We start from the raw sequence: 19,953 nt of genomic DNA, 5'->3' as shown, positions 1-19,953 counted from the left end.
TGGGGATTTCACTTTTATTATGTTCAAAGGACTGTTTCAGAGAGTACTCACTCCCCTGCAGGCAAATATGCAGGGATTTTTTACACGGCAGTATAAATTACAGTGAATATCTAAATAATACCGGCAAAACCTCAACAAAATCAAATAGCCAAAAACATTAGGGACAAATTGCCCTTGCACAATTTATTCCATTGTTTGGTGGAACTCCACAGAGAATCTGAGGCCCCTAGTACACTGGATCTAAATTGATTTATTCTTACTATCACAGGGGAAGTCAATAAACTACTCCTTTGCTTAAGTTATACCGACATTAAAAAAAATTCTAAAATACTACAAAAATGGCTATTTTTCCTTAACTCCTGAGCTTCTACAAAGAGCTGAACAACATAAAGATATATGTTGTTATTCTCATAAACCTGATTAGTGAAGACAAGGCATAACTACAGCTTGAAACAGAGAGAGAGAGAGAGAGGGAAAACAACACTTTCTTTATTCTCTACACAACATATTTTAGATGCTACCTCTGCCTGTTGTAATCACATTTCCAGTCTGAATAACAAATACTCCAGAAATCTATCTTGCTCTGAAGAGCCAAAATATTTATTTTTATTTGACCTCCTACTAGGTGCATTCATGGGAAAACAAATGGATTCTACTTGGGGCATGCCCATTTGTGCCTGTATCCCAGAAACCTGAAACCAGGCCAGCATTCTTCTGATTGAATAAAGCTGAGTTGTCTGGGTTAAATCTGTTGTCAATATGCCTCGCTTATACAGTGAAATAGTTTCTTGTTAAGCAAGACACAGATTTACTGTAGGCAAGATCCAGACTTCAAATGCATCAGCATGGAAGGGTGGGATAGAAATGTATTAATTCCTCAGGAAACACCAGATAAATGTACCTTAGAAGGAAGCTCTTTTTCTATGGATAATCATGGTCTTGACTTTGCCTACTTAAGCTATCTCTTGCATCAGAATCCAATTATAGCAAAGCCTACAGAAAACAGGTTTGGCACACTTTAATATTTTGGTATTGATCTAATTTAGCTCTGGTTTCAATTACAACGGGGAGCATTTTATCAAGAGATAGATTTTGTTTGTGGGACTCTAAATTGCTTTTTTTCCTTATTGTCTCTGATCTCACTATCTGGGTACTTTTTCCATGCTTATTGCTTCAGTTTTAGAGGTTGCACCCATTTTATTATGAACTTTTTTACAGGAAAGAAATCAAATCCAGCTTTTCTAAGTAATAAGGAGTGAACTCAATACATTTTAAAACTGGGCTGGGGTTTCTGTAGCAACCATTCCACAGTGATGCAACTGAATTTGACATCAAAGAACAAATGTATCAAGTCATCCTGACAACTGAAACACTTGCTTTAAGAAGAATGCCTACATATATCTGGAACAAAGAGGGATTATCCTAAGTAAAATGAGTATTTTATTTAGTAATGTATGTATACCGTATCATCCTACTTGAGGCATCTTTTCTCCCACCAATGTGCATAACTGCCACAAAAATTAGCTGAAGTTATCCCCAGAAACTGAGGAGAATAGACCTTTTTATTTAGTTTTCAGATGTATGGGAGAATTATCTCATTTTCCATTTAATGACATACAGAAGATATATGGAAGTAATTTTCTTTCTTCCTGCTAAATTTGGCTTTAAACTCTGCAGCTTTATGTCTTACATTCATTGAAGGGAATGTCATCTCTACAACCCAAAATAGTTACACATATTTATAAACTCCATCTAAGAAATTACCCCTGGTTAACAATGTGTACACTTCAGCGACAAAGCCTAAAGCCTGACAACAGGAAATTTTTTCTGCACTGTGCTCTCCCAAAATACAAATCGCATATGTTGATAATCTGGAATGTTTGCTGAATTAAAGGATTATGAAATCATATCAGTGATTAGAATCATACACTGCTGAAGGCAGATAGCTGGAGTGTTGAAATTTCTAAAAAGGAAGCTGTCAAATAGTAGGAAGCAATTTGCAATGATCCATAGCTTTGTGAATAAAATCACAAACCTAGTGCTCTGTTAAGCTCCAAGAAGTGATAAAATTTGAATTCAGAGTTTATAATTCCAAAATGAAGTCCATTTCATGGGCTGCCACAATTTCTAGAAAAATGTAAGACTTCACAGAGATAAAGGAATGTTACAAACTCCCTGGAACTGAGACAGAGTTCCTAGTGTTTCCTCAAGCATGAAAAGGCATGACACTCAGGGTAGACTGCTTTTTAAAACTCCCTGTTGGTACTGCTGGATGTGAGATACAACTGTTCAGCCCTAAAGAGAAACATGCAGTGCATCCTTCTGCAGCTGAACAGCAACAAGAACTGTGCAATTTTTTAACTCAAGGTAGCTTCTACTTGCAACTCCCTTCTGATGCAGAAGAAGAGTGCAGCTGAAAATTGGAGCTTGTGCTGTTGAGACTATTTTAGAAAGGAACCCATTTAAAAATTCAAGTGCTTTTCAAATGTCATTAAAATAAAAATTTGTTTAGGCTGTAATATGTCAAAGGCTTTCACATCTACAGTTGAAAAATAGATGTGCTCCTGTATAACCAGTGCACCTGCCCTTAAGGCTATAGTTCTTCCAAAGCAGGTTCCTGTAGTTAGATGTCAGGGGATCATTACTTGGAAAAAAAAAAAAAAAGCTTATTCTAGTAACAATGGTTGTTTGTGCAGGCTTCTGACGAGACACACCACTTAAAGATTCAACATTACTTTTAGCATTCCTGCCTCCTGAACAAGGAAAACACCTTTAAATTTGACCCCAAAACTTAAGAACTCAAGCTGCAATATTGAAAGCGCCTCATCTGCACATGTAAGGCTTCACCCAACAAGCAGCTCTTTCCTGAGAGCAGCAGAGCAGGTACAAGCCGTGGTGTGGGGAACTAGCAAGAGGCCAGCAAACACTCTGCAGCCAAGTTTCTGACTTCGTTTTTAGTATTATATACCAGCCCTGGCAGCTGTTTCTTTCTCAGCTGCCCAGCTTCTCTGGGCTGTAGTGACTCAAGGTGGGCACCCTCCCTCGGTGCCATTAGCGAGGGCTGGTGAACTCTGGAGCCTGTCCTGCTCACACGGAATTACCCCGGCATCAGGAACATGTCCCGGCTTGATTGTGCCCGGTTCGGCCCGCAGGCTCAGATCTGCAAGGGAAATCGGGATCCTGCAAGGTCTCAGGCAGTCCCGGAGCCGTGAAGGGGCATTCCCGGCACCTGGCTGGCTCCATTACAATTGGTGTGGTTGTATCTGTACAAGGAGGGACTTGCCAAGTTTCCTTGTGTTCACGTTTATTGCTGCCGTGCCCCAGGTAATGCAAACGGCAGGTAATTTGAGCATTTCTCTCCTTCCTAGTTTGTGTTCTGTAGGATTTCCTAGCTGACATCTTGGGCAGCCTGCAGCCTGCTTCATGCACAGAATTTATACCCACCGCACCACCGCGGTGAGGGTTTTTTATTTCAAAGTAATGCCCTGAACACCGCCCGTCCCCAGCCCCAGCGCGGAGGAGGCTCGTGGCAGGTCCTGAGGCCGGGCTGCGCTGGCCGGCGCCGCCGGAACGGGAAAGCCCTCATCGCTGCCGATTGTTTTCCTGAATGCCTCTGCGAACAAGAGCGAGAGGAAACATCGGGAGCTGGCCGGCGGCCAGGGGCTCGCTGGCGGCGGCGGCCGAGGCAAACACGCTCCGCCTGCGCCGCCGCAGCCGCGGGTCCCGGCCCGGGGGGACGCGGCCCTGCTGTGCCGAGCGCGGCCGGCCCCTCACAGCCCGGCGTGCCAGCCCGGCAGGGGCAGCCGCGCGGAGCTCCTCGCCCCTCAGGGCATTGTTCCGCTTGGAACAAAACCTGCCCGCAGCCTCGGAGTAGAAAAATAAAAACGGTTTCGTGTCGCACAGGTGTGGCGGGGCTGTGGGACGGAGAGCCGCAGAACACACCGGGCCACGCCAGGGAGCCACCACGAGCCCTATTGCCCAGCTCCATCAGGGTCAGATCCTGGGAAAGCCTCCCACAGCAGCCACTGGCTCTTACAGGGTGGGGGGAGAGGAGGGTGAGGGACAGCCAGAGGTGCCGCTGTCACCAGGCTGCCTTTGCCCACAGCCCCTCTGCCATGCACAGGCTGCAGGGTGCCCCATCCAGCCTCCCAAAGAGCCGTGTCCTGGTCAGCGTCCAGCTGCCCATGGGGCAAAGCCAGGCTGGGATTTCACCTTTTGAGATGCACGTTGGGAGCACATGTGAAAGCAGTTAACTGTGCAGTTATTTGGTCACAGGAATTTACATGCTCAGCTGCTGAAGCAGGAGGCTGTATGGTTAACTGGAGATGTTTAATAGATTTGTAGCAATGCGTGGTGGGGCTTTTAGGTCCAGTAATCTGTTCAGCTCCAGACCAAGAAACTGAGTTCATACCTCTAAACCCATTCTCTTCAGAGCAGAGGGGTGAAATCCAAAACAGTGCAAAAACAGGACCAGCCATGGTCCACTCTCAAATCCAGTCATCTGTGGGATCAGGACAGCAAGTGGGACCACAGCTTACATGCTGCCAGGAGATCACTTCCTCCCAGTACCATTTTCCTAAGTTTGGGAATCGCTATTTTACAAGCATCAATAACTTGCAAGAAATTTTCCAAGCTCTACCAAACACATGTTTTGAGTTTGCAAGAAGTTCCATTACAGAAAGAGAGCTGTTTAAAAAGTAAAAATTAGTGAGATCAAGATAATAAAATAAATACTGCTGACCTAACATTCCTTTGCCAGGATGAATCACAAGGCAAATCGGGCATTTCCTACAGCTCTTTGCAAACATTGCTTCCTTGGAAGCGCGATGGATGGAGCAATGCTTTAGTGCTCAGGACACCTGGACTTCATTTCCAGCTGTGTCACTTTTCTGCTGAGTGACCTTGGGATGTTACTGTAAAACAACACTCAAAAAATCTATGAATGAGAAGTGTTGCACGGGAACTAGGCTCTTCTGCCATCTTCCCACAGCACTGACACACAATCCTATGTCACAGCTGGCATTTCTGTCACAGCCTGCTTACACATTTCTTACACAGCCTACAAAGAGTTCTCTGTGGAAGGGACTTTAATAGAGCAGTTCTGTTTGCAAGAAATAAGTCCAAAAGAGATGTGTGAAGCCAGAAGGATACTTCTACCTGGGTTTTTAATAGACTTAAGATCCAGGTTACAAATTAATATCCACACGATCAAGAGAGCATTTCAATTTCAGGCATGTACTTTGTGGCATTGACATTGCATTGCCTGCATTTTTAAGTCCCATTCACAACTGCAGCAATAGAAAAAAAAACCCAATAATGATAGGTGATAACTAGGTCTGTTCAGTCACACAAAAGTACCAGTCATGTTCCATTTCTGTAGACCACTGGGATTTTATGATTTTATGCCATCGAGAACAGTATCCCTATGGCTGTAACACCAATTTTCCGTACTCTCTGGTAAAAGCTTCCCAGAAACCAAAAGAAGGTGGAATCTGTTTTAATCCTGCCCTGTTTACTCACTCTAGGACACCTGTTTTCAAGTAAATCCTTAGCAGAAGCCAGTGAATCGAAGTGCCTTATCCTGTAGGACTGAAGCCTACATTTTGAAATCTTTAAGGGATACTTAACTGAGCTTTATCATCAGGAGAGGATCACTTTAACATCTGAATTTCCCAGGAGCCATATACATGATTTATCTGTCTGAAGGTTTAGAATCCCATCCAGCCTAAGAAACAGAACCTTGGACAGGCCACCGGACATTTCTCTTACCTTGTTTATTAAATACCCACTGCCAAGCTCTCTGAATATTGAGCTTCAAAAAGATTAATCAGAAAAACCTAAGAATCACACTTATCTCATCCAGCAATATCAAATCCTTCATGATGTCTACCAGAGTGAAATAAACAAACTCTCTTGTAGTAAAACCTTTTTTTCTTTTCTGAAACAAATTCATGTTTTTCATAGGTTTAGAAAATGTGGTTCTGGCCAAGGCAGATAAGCGACAAAAACAGCAATGAGGGACTAAATGTACAAATATATTGCTTTGTAGATAATTTTATCTATTTGCACTAAATAATTTATTAGCTGAACATCACTGGCATGTATAAATTGGCTCTAACCAAATCATCTAACCCTTTTTTCCCATGGTTGCCATTGTGCACACATTGCAAAATTCTCAGATGTGTCATGAAAGACATTATAGGCCTACATCTCAAACAGCAAAAAGTCAAAATTATTATCCAGATACCTGTCTTCAGCTGCAACTTCTTCACTGTAAGAGACAATAGGTGCACTCACATTGGGTTGGTAAGTTAAAGAAGCCTTTCATTCATTCATTCAAAACAAACATTACAACTAATATGGTTCACAGAACACAAATACTGAAAATCACTGGTACAATTCCAGGTCACAATTACTCTTTATATAAATGTCTGTCCTAGTGGAATCTGAAGAAGCAAACACAAAGAAGGTAATACCCTGTAGGCATAGAAACGTGTTCAGTTCCTTGTTTAGGACTCTGACAAAGAATATAGTCACACACGAGGCTGAGTATCTGGATTCTGAGATATCTGTCTCCAAAGCTGGAAAGGGCACCAAACACAAGGAATCCCTTCCAGACTACATTGCCTGGGTGGGCTGCTCCTCTGTGGAGTTCTCAAAGTCCACATGCAGGTCAGGCCGCTATCGGTCAGCCTGAGATCTGAGACTCCAGCAGGCATTGGGATCATGTTCCCAAGGCAGCCATATGCCAGATGCAAGATTATATTCTCTAGCAAGGCTGCAGCAATTCAGCAAAAATGCATGTAATTCCAAATACTTCAGCCTCAACAGATCTGTGTTTCCAGATCTTGGCATCGCTGGAACGTTTCCAGACAGTTCCACTCCCATCAGCATTTGTCCCGAATCTCTGGATGGTGCTACACCTCTGACACACAGGTACACACAAGATAAAAAGAACGTGTTGGAATGAGGTTACTACCCAAAGCTTCAGGGGCATAAAAATTGGATGCAAATTATTAGATCACCTATGATGTTCAACAGGTCCTGGCTGAGAGGTTCTGCTTGGAAATGATAAAAGGCAAAAGCAAAGGGAAGGGAAGGAGAAGAGGTAACTAACAGACTCCTTAGTAAATTCATCCCTGCTGAGGTCATGGAGAAATCACCAAGGGCCTCCCTGTTTGTGGCATATCTAGAGACATATAAAATAAGATTATGTGGACAAGACTAAGATAGAAGGAGTTTCCATTTTATTTGGAGAGCAGTTACTTATAAAAACAAAATAAACAGGCAAAGGGCCTTGTGGATCTGCTGATCAGCTCTGCCTGTCGAATTAAAAAGGAGCTGTGGGTATTTCCAGATGAGTTTAAGAAGCATCTTTACCTTGAGGCATCAGTGTTAGCCCCAACAGGGCATTTCAAGTGCCCTTTAATCACCAGTATGAAAAGGAAGAGCTAATGATGAGAACAGATGGGGGGTTAGTTTCACATCCTATTATGAAGCAAACTATATAATCCTTACTCAGGTGGGAGCTCAGGCTTTAATTCTGTACATCACAGCAGAATGTGATGCAGTAAAAGAGAACATTCCTGGCATTATTCTGAAATCACAGTCTGAACGCCATTTGATATAAGAAGAGAAGATGATTAAATAAACAAATTTTAAGAGATCATGAGGTAACTCTACCTCTTGTCTACTAGAAGATTAAAAGGTTGCTTGTTACACTGCAAAAAGTACTGCATCTAATAAAAAGCTGTGTTGTTAGCCCACAAATATGGAGAAACAATTTGTTTGACTTGCCACAGTAGGTAGCAATAGAAAGGACGAGAGCATTCTGAACAACTGTTTGCTTCTGTCATTGCAGGAGAGGAAGAATTGCCCAAGGCAGGGATATTTCCTGGTATGGCACAGGGACTTTGATAGTCAGCTGGTAATACATTTACCAGATATCTAGTTTTCCCAGAAGTGTCTTGACCTGAGCTGACTCATCTGTGTCCCAGGAGGCTGACTAATCATTCTGATTTATTATCCTGTGGCCTGCTAGCCATTTCAGTTCTGTTTACATTGGTGCCAGTACTAAATTTTATACAGGGCAAACTAGGTTCTGTATAGGCATAGTTATTTAAACTAGATTCAAAACCAAGCCGAAGTTATCACCAAGCATCCACAAAATTGAAATAAGTACAAAATGACTCTCTGCTGAGCAACATCCTGGAAAAAAAGCTGAAAATTTAAAGGGAAGGCAGAGTTACAAGACAAGCTAACAAGCCAATTAAGCCTGGAGTTAATTGGTGATTGTAGGCATCTTCCAATGAAATTACAAAATTCCAAGGACTGCTTGTAACCTACAAAAGAACCGTATGATCATTTTTAACAAGGCAGCAATGGAGTACTGTGTATGGGAAACAATCTCAGTCCTATTGAATTAATAGCTCTTGGTGGTAAGCATATACAAACCCTGGTGTGGAAACCAGCAAAAAAGCCTCTTGAAAAAGCCAGAGAGTGTGGGCCCACATGCCTTCATTTGCCCCAAAAACTTGTCCTAAATGAAGCTCTACCCCAAAAAACATACTTGGGATGGGCATAAGTGTGTCACCTTTGTGTGATACTGTTATCACCTGCAGACTGCAGTCAAGGAAACTTCCACTCATGAGACCTAAAGTAGACTAAGCAGAAGACTCAACAAAGCATGAAAAAAAATAAAAAAAGAGAAGGATAGCACAACTGACAAAGAGTATTTTCCAAAAGCAATCTTAAACCCACATGCTCAGATACACAGTAGTACCTCACTAGCTACAGTAATTTGCCTATTCCCACCAGTATTACATTTGAGATTCCATACTGCTTGTATCTTACTGATTTAAACATAAATTGTGCACAATTTATTTTATCTTGCTTACTTTGGAAGCTCAGCTTGGGATCTGAGATTCGCTCTGACAAACGGCTTTCTCCATCTCAACCCACAGTAACAGTCTGTGGGACAGATAAAGGCACTAACAGGTTCTCTGCCAGAATTTTGTATCAGAGTCAAATGGAGAAGAAGTGAACACCACACTGTTTCTCAAAGCCAGACTCTGAACACTTCCTATAGAATTAATAAGTAGTAGAAATGTCACCATCTTAAGTTTCAGCAATTGTACAATAAAAAGATGGGATACTGGGTTATTGAAATAGGAAGGTGTATACCCTGTGGAAATGATGTCTGATTTTCTTAGCAGATCTCTTGTTTATAAATTAGTATTTTAAGAGAAAAACAAATCCCTTATTTAAAGAAAGTACCCAAAACTTCTAATCTTACCCTCATTTCTGAGAAAAGTGTATTGTTTACAGTGGCCTTCACTTAAAAAAAATACTGATGCCAGCAAATCCCTGCCAGCTGTGCATGAGAAACACTCTTAATTACCATGAACTTTATAGTAGTAGTGATGTTTCCAATAGACATCTTTAGCCACTGATAAAAAATATTTTGTATTTCTTCAACTCACTCACATGAAATGGTTGTTTCAAGTGGATCTGTCATTGTGGTTTCCTGGATTTCTTCAGTCTTGTTGGAAAGCTTGTAAATTCCCATGGCTGATAGCAAGCTAAGGAAGGAAATAAAAAATAGTAAATACCACTTCAGTGGTGTAAGTCTTTTTATGCTCTTTTTTGGCTGAGAGTGCATTTCAGGAGATTGTTATCTGCTTTTACACAAACTTCAAAACAGTTCCATCTGGGAATCCATCTGTATGTCCATTTTGCACCCTCAATTGAACTCCCTTCCACCAAATCAGGCTTCACTAAAGATATATATTGGTAGATTAGTATTTGGCTGAATTAAGTGAGTCTGGGCTGCTAGTTTGTTTTACAGGAGCACTTGACAATATCAATACAATAAATGGATGAAGCAACTAGATGGAAAATTACTCTTTAATATCTTATTACTTCCTGCAGCTACAGAGCGAAATATGTGAAAGAAACAGTAAGATAAATCAGATGATCTTTTTTCCGTGTGCAGTGACTGGGTATTTAATATCTGCTGATTTTTAATTATATTTTTGAAAATGAAGATGCTTTAAATTGAAAACAAAATGTATATAGAATTTATTTACTACACAGACAAATGTCAGCAGATCAGCTTTGTGAAGTTATATCTCTTTTTGCACTCAGATCATGTACTAAAATTGCTTGTGCTGCTTACTGCCTGTATTGCTGTAGATGAGACCAGAATGCAGCCCAGCACAGCTGCAGAGAGCATGAAATACACAGCAAGGACTATTAGTTACTGACTCCAGTTTACTTTTCAAAAAGCACCTAACTGTCCCATATGCTGTAAACAATCCCATGACTCCTGGAGAACATGAATAATAGTGGAAGGAACACGACTTCTGAACAGAAGCTTGCAGATTTTGCTGAACTTGTTCCAAGAGAAGCCATAGGAAGAAATTCTGAGTAGCATAATGCTGTTAGAGGAATATTGACACCAAGTTGACCCAGTGACAGCACTCAGAGCTGATGAAGAGATTTAAATGGTGCATTCTGCTGAGGGGTTCAAAAGTCAGAAGTCATAACCTAAAATAATTGTGTATACCGGAAATTCAAACTATTTCACTCAGGGTCAGAATAATGAACTCATAGAATTAGTTGCCAACTAAGAACATGGAAACACTGCAGTCTAAGTGGCTTGGAGACATCTTGGCACTTTTATGGAGAGAGAAGGGATTAAAGGATCTAGTGACAAAACAGAAAAGTGGGGGTTAAGAAAAACTTAAGGGTGGACAAGCCTCTGAGGTCAAGTGGAATTTTCCTCTTCAAACGTCATTTCCTCTCTTTTATGTCACTCTTCCCAAAGACCTCATGTCACAATCACTAAAGCTTAGATGAGGAATGGACTCCTACCAGATTGAAACAGGAATGAAAAAGCACTATCTTTTCCTCTGCTCCATAATAGAAGCTGCTAACCAACAAGAACAGACTTCTTTATCTATATACAACGCCATGCATTTGACCCACTCAATCTAATGCAGCACATGAGGTTTTCTCATATCAGCCTCTTCCTGTAACCTTATCTTCCCAGTCCCATCAGAATACTACAACTGGCCAGATAACAGAATTAAGCTGCAATAGCCTAATGTCACAACACAACACAAAACAACTGCCTAGTGTACATTTCATTGGTGTGACAATAGTGACATGCTTCTTAATGAGTACTACCCAAAACATTTGCAGTATTAGCATGGGCACACCATTTGCAATTGCAAGAAGTATATGGAGCTACTGGCCAATGTTTTAAGCACTAATTAAGTGACAAAACACTAATAAAGGCACTATTTTAGACAATTTTGCCTTGTCTTGTTTTAGAAGAAATCCTGTTCCCATGAAGAGGTTGCATCAGATATAAAAACATTTCAGTGGAAAGTACACACATATAAAAAGCATATGTAAAAGTAGGAGCATTTTTAATTTGTCAGGTATTAAAGCAAGATTTTATTAGCAGTTTTTACTGTTTGGCTCTTCCAGAAATGGTTCCTGCAAGTTAACTTGTACATTGTAGCTGCTTTTCTTTGCCTCTCAGGTGAGCTGACACCTACTGCACCAGTTGAGGCACACAGGGGCTTCTCCAAGCAGCTTGGTGCTGATTTGTCCCCAGGAAATGTGGGATACTCAGATATTCACTGTGGCACTAGCTCACTGCATTGTGCTATGTCCTGCTTTCCTGAGTTAGGCTCCAATTTCTTGGTCTCCAATGTAACTATAAAAACAAGATCCAAGAAGAAGAGTAGGTAGATTATGCCAGGGGTGACGCTCTTTACTGATAAAGATCATCAGCCCTCTGCTCTTCGCACTGATAAAGCTGTCTTGGAACCTGACTTTTCTCAACAGCACAAACCAAATCAGGTTTTCCAGAGCCAGGTCCACCTGGATATATATCAGCAGAAAATCACCCAGCTGTTTCTTTTTCAAAAGGTGTGAAGGGATCCCTTTGCTGATGTTTTGTGGAACACGCAGTTGTATCTCAGCAGACTCAGTAATGCTTACCTGGCTTGTGTCCAAATCTTGCTTGCTGATGGGCTTCCTCACAGGGAGAGGCATGAACAGATTTTGCACCTTTCTAATCCTGAGCAAAGTCCCTGAGTGTGCCTGATCCATGGCAGCAGCCTGCCAGGACAGAGATCCTCCAAGCACAGCAGGAGAGCTTGAGTGGAGCTGATTCGGATCAGCAGTGAGCCAAGGCAAGAGAGCATGGGGCAGGCCTGCATTCAGGCGAGGGGATTTGTCCAGAGATAACAAAGAAAAATTTCAATAGTTTTCTGAATTGCAGGAAGCCTAAATGGAGCAAATTTTGAACTTTTGAAACATTTGCCAGTGGTTCAGTTATCTTTACATATGGCAGAAAAAAGCTTGTGTCTTATGCATTTTCCATAGAAAGCAGCTTTGTCAGCTCACATCCTGGGATGTGGCATTAAAGAACATTTCTCTGATTCTACCCACACAGACAGCTCAATTTCCCCAAATCCCTCAGCTTTCAGTTACCACTAAAAACAGATGTCAAAATCTTTGCAGACTATATTTTTAAAACAGGTAAACATTTGTTTGTTTTTTCTCTCTCATCTTCTTAAAAACACTGAAGAATCACACTTTCTTAAAGCATCTCTGAGGTGCCCTAGAATTTCAGCTAACCTACATTTGCTTCTATCCAGTGTCAGTCTGACACCTCTACCTGTCTCTGCAGAATCCCACAGTACTATATAATATGCCTCCAAAACTTATCTAGGTTTCATGTAGTAGAGATATTTTATACTTTGGGACTGATAAAAAGATAATTCAAATTATAATTATAACCATTTGCTCTATATAACACTTACTCCTTACAGCATAAAGCCATTTTTTTTCAAATCTGAATTTGGTTTTGTTAAACCAAACAAGTGGCTTCTAACTTAATCTGCAATTAATAACTTTCAAATTATGAGATCTTAAAGCATTGAAGCTCCTTAGTTTAAAAGAACAATTAATTATAGTTTAGTAATCAATTAGAAGCTGTGCATTAGTAATATTTTGCATTCTGAGAGACAACAGTTACACGGACAGAAACACATTTGTGGATGGTACCTCAGAAAAGTAGACGTAAGACAGAGCTGTCTAGAGCTCTACAGTCCTGATTCTAAAACAAAATTAGACAGGGACTCATCAGGTCGAAAAGTTCCAAGTAAGATCTTGATCTCCTTCTGCTTTCCTTCCACCTTTCCTACCGGCTCCATTTTGCCATTTTGGTCCATGATTCTGTTTGCCCTGTAAAGATTTGTCTTTAACAAAACAACTCTCATGAGCATTTCTATGTGTACAAGATCAGTACTTAAGCAAAACAAGTCCCCATCTCCTCTGAACCCTCTGATGCCATTGTGATGTTAAAGTGATTTATAACTAAGAATTTATATCTCATTATTCAATAATGGGTGTCATTCAGATTTCAGATTCTATCTGACTCCATTAATTATATGTCAATGATTTTTTTCCCCTCCTTTTCCAACAGAAAAATAAAGTGCTGCCAGAACAGTCTGCTGAAAGGTTCAAATCTCAGGACAGCAGTTTTGAATCAAATGGCTCTGACTCAACCAATGCAAGAATGAAAACAGCTATTAGAGATTCCCTGACAAGTTGCTACAACAGGGAAAAGCCTAGAAGTGCTTTTCACCTACCTGCCTCCATGACTTTGGCTCTGTCCTGAGTGGTACAGCACAAAATGCAGCACCAGGAGAATAAATAACCTGGCCTGAAACCTCTGTGGCTTTTCCTGTGGCTGGCACGAAGGGCTCCTCCTTTCCCTGCTCTGACAAGGGACTGACAAGGGCAGCTCTGCAAGTCAGAGGGAAATACTGCAAGTTACACTGCAGGAGCATGGGGCCAGAACAGGCTCAAGCTGCCATCGAGCAAGTTAGTGAGGTTTAAATAAGTTTAAAACTTACTTTTCAAAAAGCACCTAACTGTCCCATATGCTGTAACTGTATATATAATAAATATGTACACTTTATTACCATTTTATATTTATCTTCTACATTAGTTCTACCCAGACAAGCTTTTTCTTGTCCTGGTTACCTAAAATTAAATATCAAACACAGGAATTATTTTGCTCTGCATAGTTAAGACCACTTCTGGTTTGCTACTTTTGGCTATCAATAAAGATCTGAAGAAGGACTGCTTCCTATCCCTGCTAAGGACTCAGGGACACACCAGGAAAGCAAGCAAGCAAGCTTGGAAAAAAATAGAAGAAAACCCCCTCCAGGATTTAAAAAAAAAAAAAAAAAAAAATCCAAACAAAAACATGCTGGAAATACACAGAGAGCAAAGAGAAAAGTCACAAAACTTCAAGTCATATAACCTCCCCATGTACTAAATAAATGTCCCATAGCATTTTATTTACAGCATTTAAGGAAAGTACAACAGAGGAAGTATCTCCTGGTGGCCAATTCACCTCTTAAACATGTTCACCTTTTTCAGCATCACTTTTATCTGCAAATTTATGGGGACAACATGTACCTGACCTGCATCCAAAGAGAGCACAATTTGCAAAATATCAGGTGGCTCTTTCTGATGAGCAGTAGAGAAGGGGTGAGGAAGCATTTGCCCAAACTCCTCTGGTACAACAGACAAACAGCCTCTAAAGACTTCCTAGAGAAACCTCCCTTCAGGCAGAGCAAAGAGCACAGAATGATTGGGACTTTAAAATTCTTGGAGAGGACTCCCCGAGAAGAGGGATAATTGAAATAAGGACCTCTGTATTCTCTTCCTCCTCCCTCAGGGACAATGACAACAGCAGGTAGGAAAAAGGCTGATACCTCCTCATATCTGTGTGTCTTCACTAGAGCAACTGGTAACTAATTATTCTTAAATTAAAACCAGAGCTGGGCAGGTTAGGTCCTGATAAACACAATACAGTTTGCTGTTTAGCAGTGTTGTCAGACACTTCATATTTCCTCAACATCATCACTCACAGGCTGCCTAAGCAGCAGAAAATAAATATGAATCATTCAAATTGCTTGAAGGTTTCCTGGGAAAAGTATCTGACTGCATGAGACCAGCTCATGTGTCCAGAACTGCCACATACATAACGAAGTTCCTTTAAACATGGAAAGGTTGTCGGTTGTGTCTTGTCCTTCTTTATTTGTATATTCTTGACCTTTTATAGTTGCCTTCCTCTATTTGTATGCATCTGTTTGCCACTTACCATTACCAAAAATTCTTCCTCCTGCAATCTTTCAAGATTTTTGCTCTGGCCAAGCTGTCACATTAACCTGGCATCTCTGAAGGCACTGCTTGCAGCTAAATCTGTGCAGAAAAGCCACCAGGCTGGAGAAACAGCAGGGAAAGTTCAGTTAAAGATAGTACAGGAGACAAGTTGCATGTATGACCTCTCTCCTGCTCTCCAATGACACATCAGTCTCCTTGATCATTCCTACAGATAACAGTAAAACCAACAAATGACACAAGAGAAAAGGACTTGTCAAAGTAGGTGGTGACCTGTGCCACCAATTTCTCTATTAAAGGGATGGTTTTGTTTCTTACTGGTGCTTGTTTTCTGCTGAAGACATATCAAGGCTTGAAATTATTGATCTATTTCTGTTGTCAGTCACTAGATCACTCTTTAAACTTAGATTTCTGTGGTGGGATACAAGATTAAACATAAAATTAATCACCAAAATTCTTTTGCCACTTGAAAGGACAAAATTTCCTATTGAATATGTAAGATCTTTGATTTACACCTCATGGTCACAAAATGTGTTTTCTGCTTGTCTCATTTGGGTATCTTCAGGCTTTTCCAGGTTTTTTCATTCCCTGTTCTTTTTTATCATATAATTACGCAAGGAGAGCAACTTAACACTGTTGCCATAAAGATGAAAGCCCTAAAAGAGTGGCATGTTTAACAGCTTTCAACCAATCAAAAGAGCCTGAGAAGACAAAGAGAGAACTCATTATCAATGCTTTTTGTTGGGGTATAAGGAAAATCACCTAATGACTGTCAACCTTTAGCCTTACTTGCTTTGGTTGCAGGCATATGCCACTGCTAAACCAATGTGGTCTGAATTAAATTCCAGGTAAAACAGTCAGAATCCTTCTGCATCCTTACATGGTCTGACTGTCCCAAAGGGGACAGCCTCTATCTGCTCACCCAAACACAGATTCCCTGCACTTGGCTCTGTACCCAGAGTCGTAAGAAAGTCATTTTAGGAACAGTGTTCTAGGTTTCCTAAACACACAATATACATTGGAATAGTTACTGCCAAGGATTAAAATAATGCCTAAGTGATTTTTTCCAGGCACTCCACAATACAGTAATTTTTTCATCCAACAGCCTTTCATGTGACACTTTTATATAAAAATGTTTACAGGAAATAGCAAACTTTCCTTTCGTTCCTCAGGTTACATGTACCCCCATAAAATGCAAATGCTGAGTGAAGTCATTGAGCTACCTGACACTTAAAAATGAACACATCTAAGTATCCTGCTTAAGATCAAATTGTGGCTCCCAGCAGCTAAACAGATATTTCAAACACTGGATAACTGATTTTTTCCTGGCCTCCAACTGCCACTTTTAATGGGGAGTTACACAGTGAATCTTTATTAGCAAAGACGGTGGGCCTTAGGGGGTCCAGCAAAGGCAGTTTCCATTTGCACTTGCGCAGTGTGTGATGCTCAAGCCTTTATCATTGTGCATACTTCTAAAATTTGAAATGAGGAGTGGGGACTGTCACAGAGACAAAACATCCAGGAACATACAGTCTCACAGCATACCAGAGTCTATGCACTTTGTAGCAGACCTGTAGGAAAGCTGGCAACAGCTGCTGGGAAATGCTAGCCAAAATCCCAGAATCCACTTCAGCAAAGACTTTTCCAAAAAAATGAAAATGTTTCAAATCACTAAAAAACTTCCAGGATTCTCTCTCATCAGAATAGTTCAATAATAATATAGAAATGTCAGTTGCATGGAGTTTTCCTTTTCTCCCATCCTTTCCCCAAAGTTTTAGGAGGTGTGTTTTACCACAAAAGAGAAAGCCAAAAAGCCTGAAAACCAAATTGCAATTGTAAAATGCCTTTACCAGTAGCACATACAGAGACAGGCACACTAAGCCTCTGGCACAACAAACTTAAAGTTCCCAAAGCTGAACTCAATGGACATGGGCATGTGACTCCTAAAATTTCTATGAGAGATGCTTTGGCTATTCCCATGCTGGACAAACACAACACAAGGCCCTCCAGCTGAATGGGAGTGACTCATAAGGAAGCAGCAAAGCTTTCCTAAAAAGGGCCTATCATCACCTTCCTCTTCCATTATTGCTGGAGAGATGTCAAGGCTTTGCTTCTCTTCCCTCTGTCCCTCCTTGCACATTTTTCAATCAAATGATCATGTCACAGTCTTCTTTACTCTCAAGAGAAGCATCCAACCCTTCAGCATTCCGACTGCAATCACCTGCAAAAACAATGAACAAAAGCAAGAGAGCACGTGCTGCTGCTTGGCCAGCAGGTGGAAAGGATCCCTTCCCCTGGGCTGCACTGGCTGCCCGAGGTGTGCTGTGAGTGTGGCTTTGTGCTCGTGGCTACTCCACAGCAGCTCACCATGCCAGGGACACAGGTGCAGCTGCTTGTGGGGCAGTGTGTCCTGGCTCTGTGACATGCCAGCTCAAAACCCTGTGACAGGAACAATCTGTTGGGGCAGGAATTTCTTACGTGTGCTTTGCTAGTGGTAGAAATCAATACACACTGGGGAAAAAGGAGCTTCAGGCTCTCTTCATGTCTTCTCTCTCACTGCCAGCTTTGGGAAGAGAGCAGTTGCTACTAAAGAAAAGGAGCTTCATATTTTGCCATGTTCGTTGTCATGGTTTTTTTCCCCCTAAGGCCTTATCCCAGTTACTACAGAAGTAAATTGGCAGGCAAGAAATGCTGGCAGTCAGGAGTCCTATTGCCATAGGGTTGCTTTGTCTCTCAGAGCAAATAGTCAGTGTATTTCTGGTTTATGTTTACCATCAGAGCTGCAGTCAGTCACAGAGGCTGCAGTTCCAGCCTTGCAGCTGCAAGGGGTAGATACCACACCCTGCACAGAGACTTTCAGGAGGGGATGCTGAGCTGCCTGCTCTTGTGTCTCCATGAGCATACCCAGGGACAATCTGAGGGGTTTGGGCAGCTAGGACAGAGTCTGGTTCTTCTGCACAACAAATCAAATTGACCAGCAGTATGAAGTATTAGGCATTTCAAATAATCAGAATTTATCCAAAGAAAATGCTATTTATTCGAAACACCTTGTTCCAAACCTTCTGCAGGTCAGAATCTGGACCCAGCCTGGATTACCACTTCAAAGCTCATGATCCTAAAAATTGAAATTTAAAACCAAATTTAAAAACACCAAAAATAAAATTATCGACAACTGGGGAACTCTGTTTTACACTCACCTTGGAATGTGTTTCATTGAATGCAAAAATGAGAATCTTGGCAAAGATAGTAGAATTTATCACTTGCTTTTTCCAGAGGACATACTACCTGAATAGGATGAGCATAATGGAACTCATTGTAATGCTCCATCCAGAAGAGAGTCCATGAGAAAATAAGAACCTGCTTTTTAATAAGTGGAACTAAGAGAAGGGCAACTGAGACTTGGCCAATTCAACTTTTCTGAAAGCTTATCCCTTTGTAGTTATTGTAAACCTCATTTCCTCACACTCAGGACACACACCTGACAATCTGACCACATAACTCCACGGGACTTTGATGTAAGGGTGAGCCTGCAGGCAGACAAACAAATTGCTTTAGCTCACATCTCTCTTTCTAGCATTTTTGTCTTCCTTTAAGAATCAACTTGGATAAAAGTAAATCTCTTGTGAGGAAAAATATGCTTCCATTTAGTGAGGGACCATCCTTTTTCCATCCTCAGACTGAGAAAGGAGTATCATTGAGCTCTAGGAAAGAAAAGGAATGCACAAATGCTGAACTAGCTGTTGAGCAGCGTTTCTATGGGAAGGCAGGAAGAGGAGGGTTTCAAAGAAACATTTGGGTTTCTTTGAAGAGGTGTACACATTTTGGGTATACAACAGGAAAATTATAGCTGCTTTAGAAATTATTCCCAAGGAAACTTACAGCTGTTTACAGGCAAAAGTCTCACTGGGGGAAGAAGAAGCACCGTGGGTTACAGGAGAGGTTCAGAGAAGGCAGCCAGGCTGCCTGGATTCACAGAGGCACTGTCACATAAACTCACGTATGGACAACTGGCCTCCCAGCCTCCACTCCCAGATAGAAATAGACCTCTGGGATGTAAGAGGGGAGGGGGCAGACCAAAAAGGAAGAATTACCCTCCCCCTGGCCTGTGCCAGATTTGTCTGCAGGCACAAGCAGTCACGGGGTCTGTGAAGCAATAAGATAACGTGACATGGCAGAGCTTAAAAATAACATTGCTGATTGGAAAACATCAGTGTCCATTACATGGGACAAACTCCTGGGGCTTCATGCAAAAAGGTTTCCAAAGTTCTCTGGGATGGGAGTCCAGATCTTGAAGAGTGGATAGTAACAGCAAATAACTTGTGGGGAAAAGATAACTCCCATGTTTATTCAGACATCCACAGGGTACTCTGAAACCAGCTGTTACATCAGGCTCCAAAGCAAGGAAACACTGAGGTCTCAACATGTGCATTTCTACAGGTAATTAGACCTTACTAAAGTGCTTCTCTGTATAACAGAGGAGGTCAGGAGAATCTGGGTGCTTGGGATTAAAAGGGTTTCATGCATGGATGTAGCTGAAAGGAAAGCTATAGCTGAAGGAAAAGCTGCTTCTACACAATCCAAAAATAAGCTGTAATAAAGTAGTATAGGATTGCTTTGCAGGCACTGAATAACAGGTAATTTCACAACTTCCAATACCCATACTTTAGACAAGCTTTTACAAACCAAACTCAATGAGTTCTGTTCAAGGGACTCTTGCAACACTGTGGAGCATGC

General features: G+C 41.3%; 1 protein-coding gene across 1 annotated transcript in view; it reads right to left on the bottom strand.

Annotated features, from left to right (window-relative positions):
• The window catches only part of LOC135278570 (uncharacterized), a 230,648-nt gene that overhangs the window by 183,096 nt on the left and 27,599 nt on the right, over nt 1-19,953 (bottom strand). Inside the window, exon 4 of the mRNA XM_064385146.1 lies at nt 9,487-9,581. Within this exon, the coding sequence (XP_064241216.1) occupies nt 9,487-9,581 (95 nt within the window). The remainder of the gene's footprint in view (nt 1-9,486; nt 9,582-19,953) is intronic.

Source organism: Passer domesticus, chromosome 11 (genome assembly GCF_036417665.1).
Source record: "Passer domesticus isolate bPasDom1 chromosome 11, bPasDom1.hap1, whole genome shotgun sequence".
In the NCBI taxonomy this organism is placed as follows: Eukaryota; Metazoa; Chordata; class Aves; order Passeriformes; family Passeridae; genus Passer; species Passer domesticus.
This window is presented reverse-complemented; position numbering and strand designations above follow the sequence as displayed.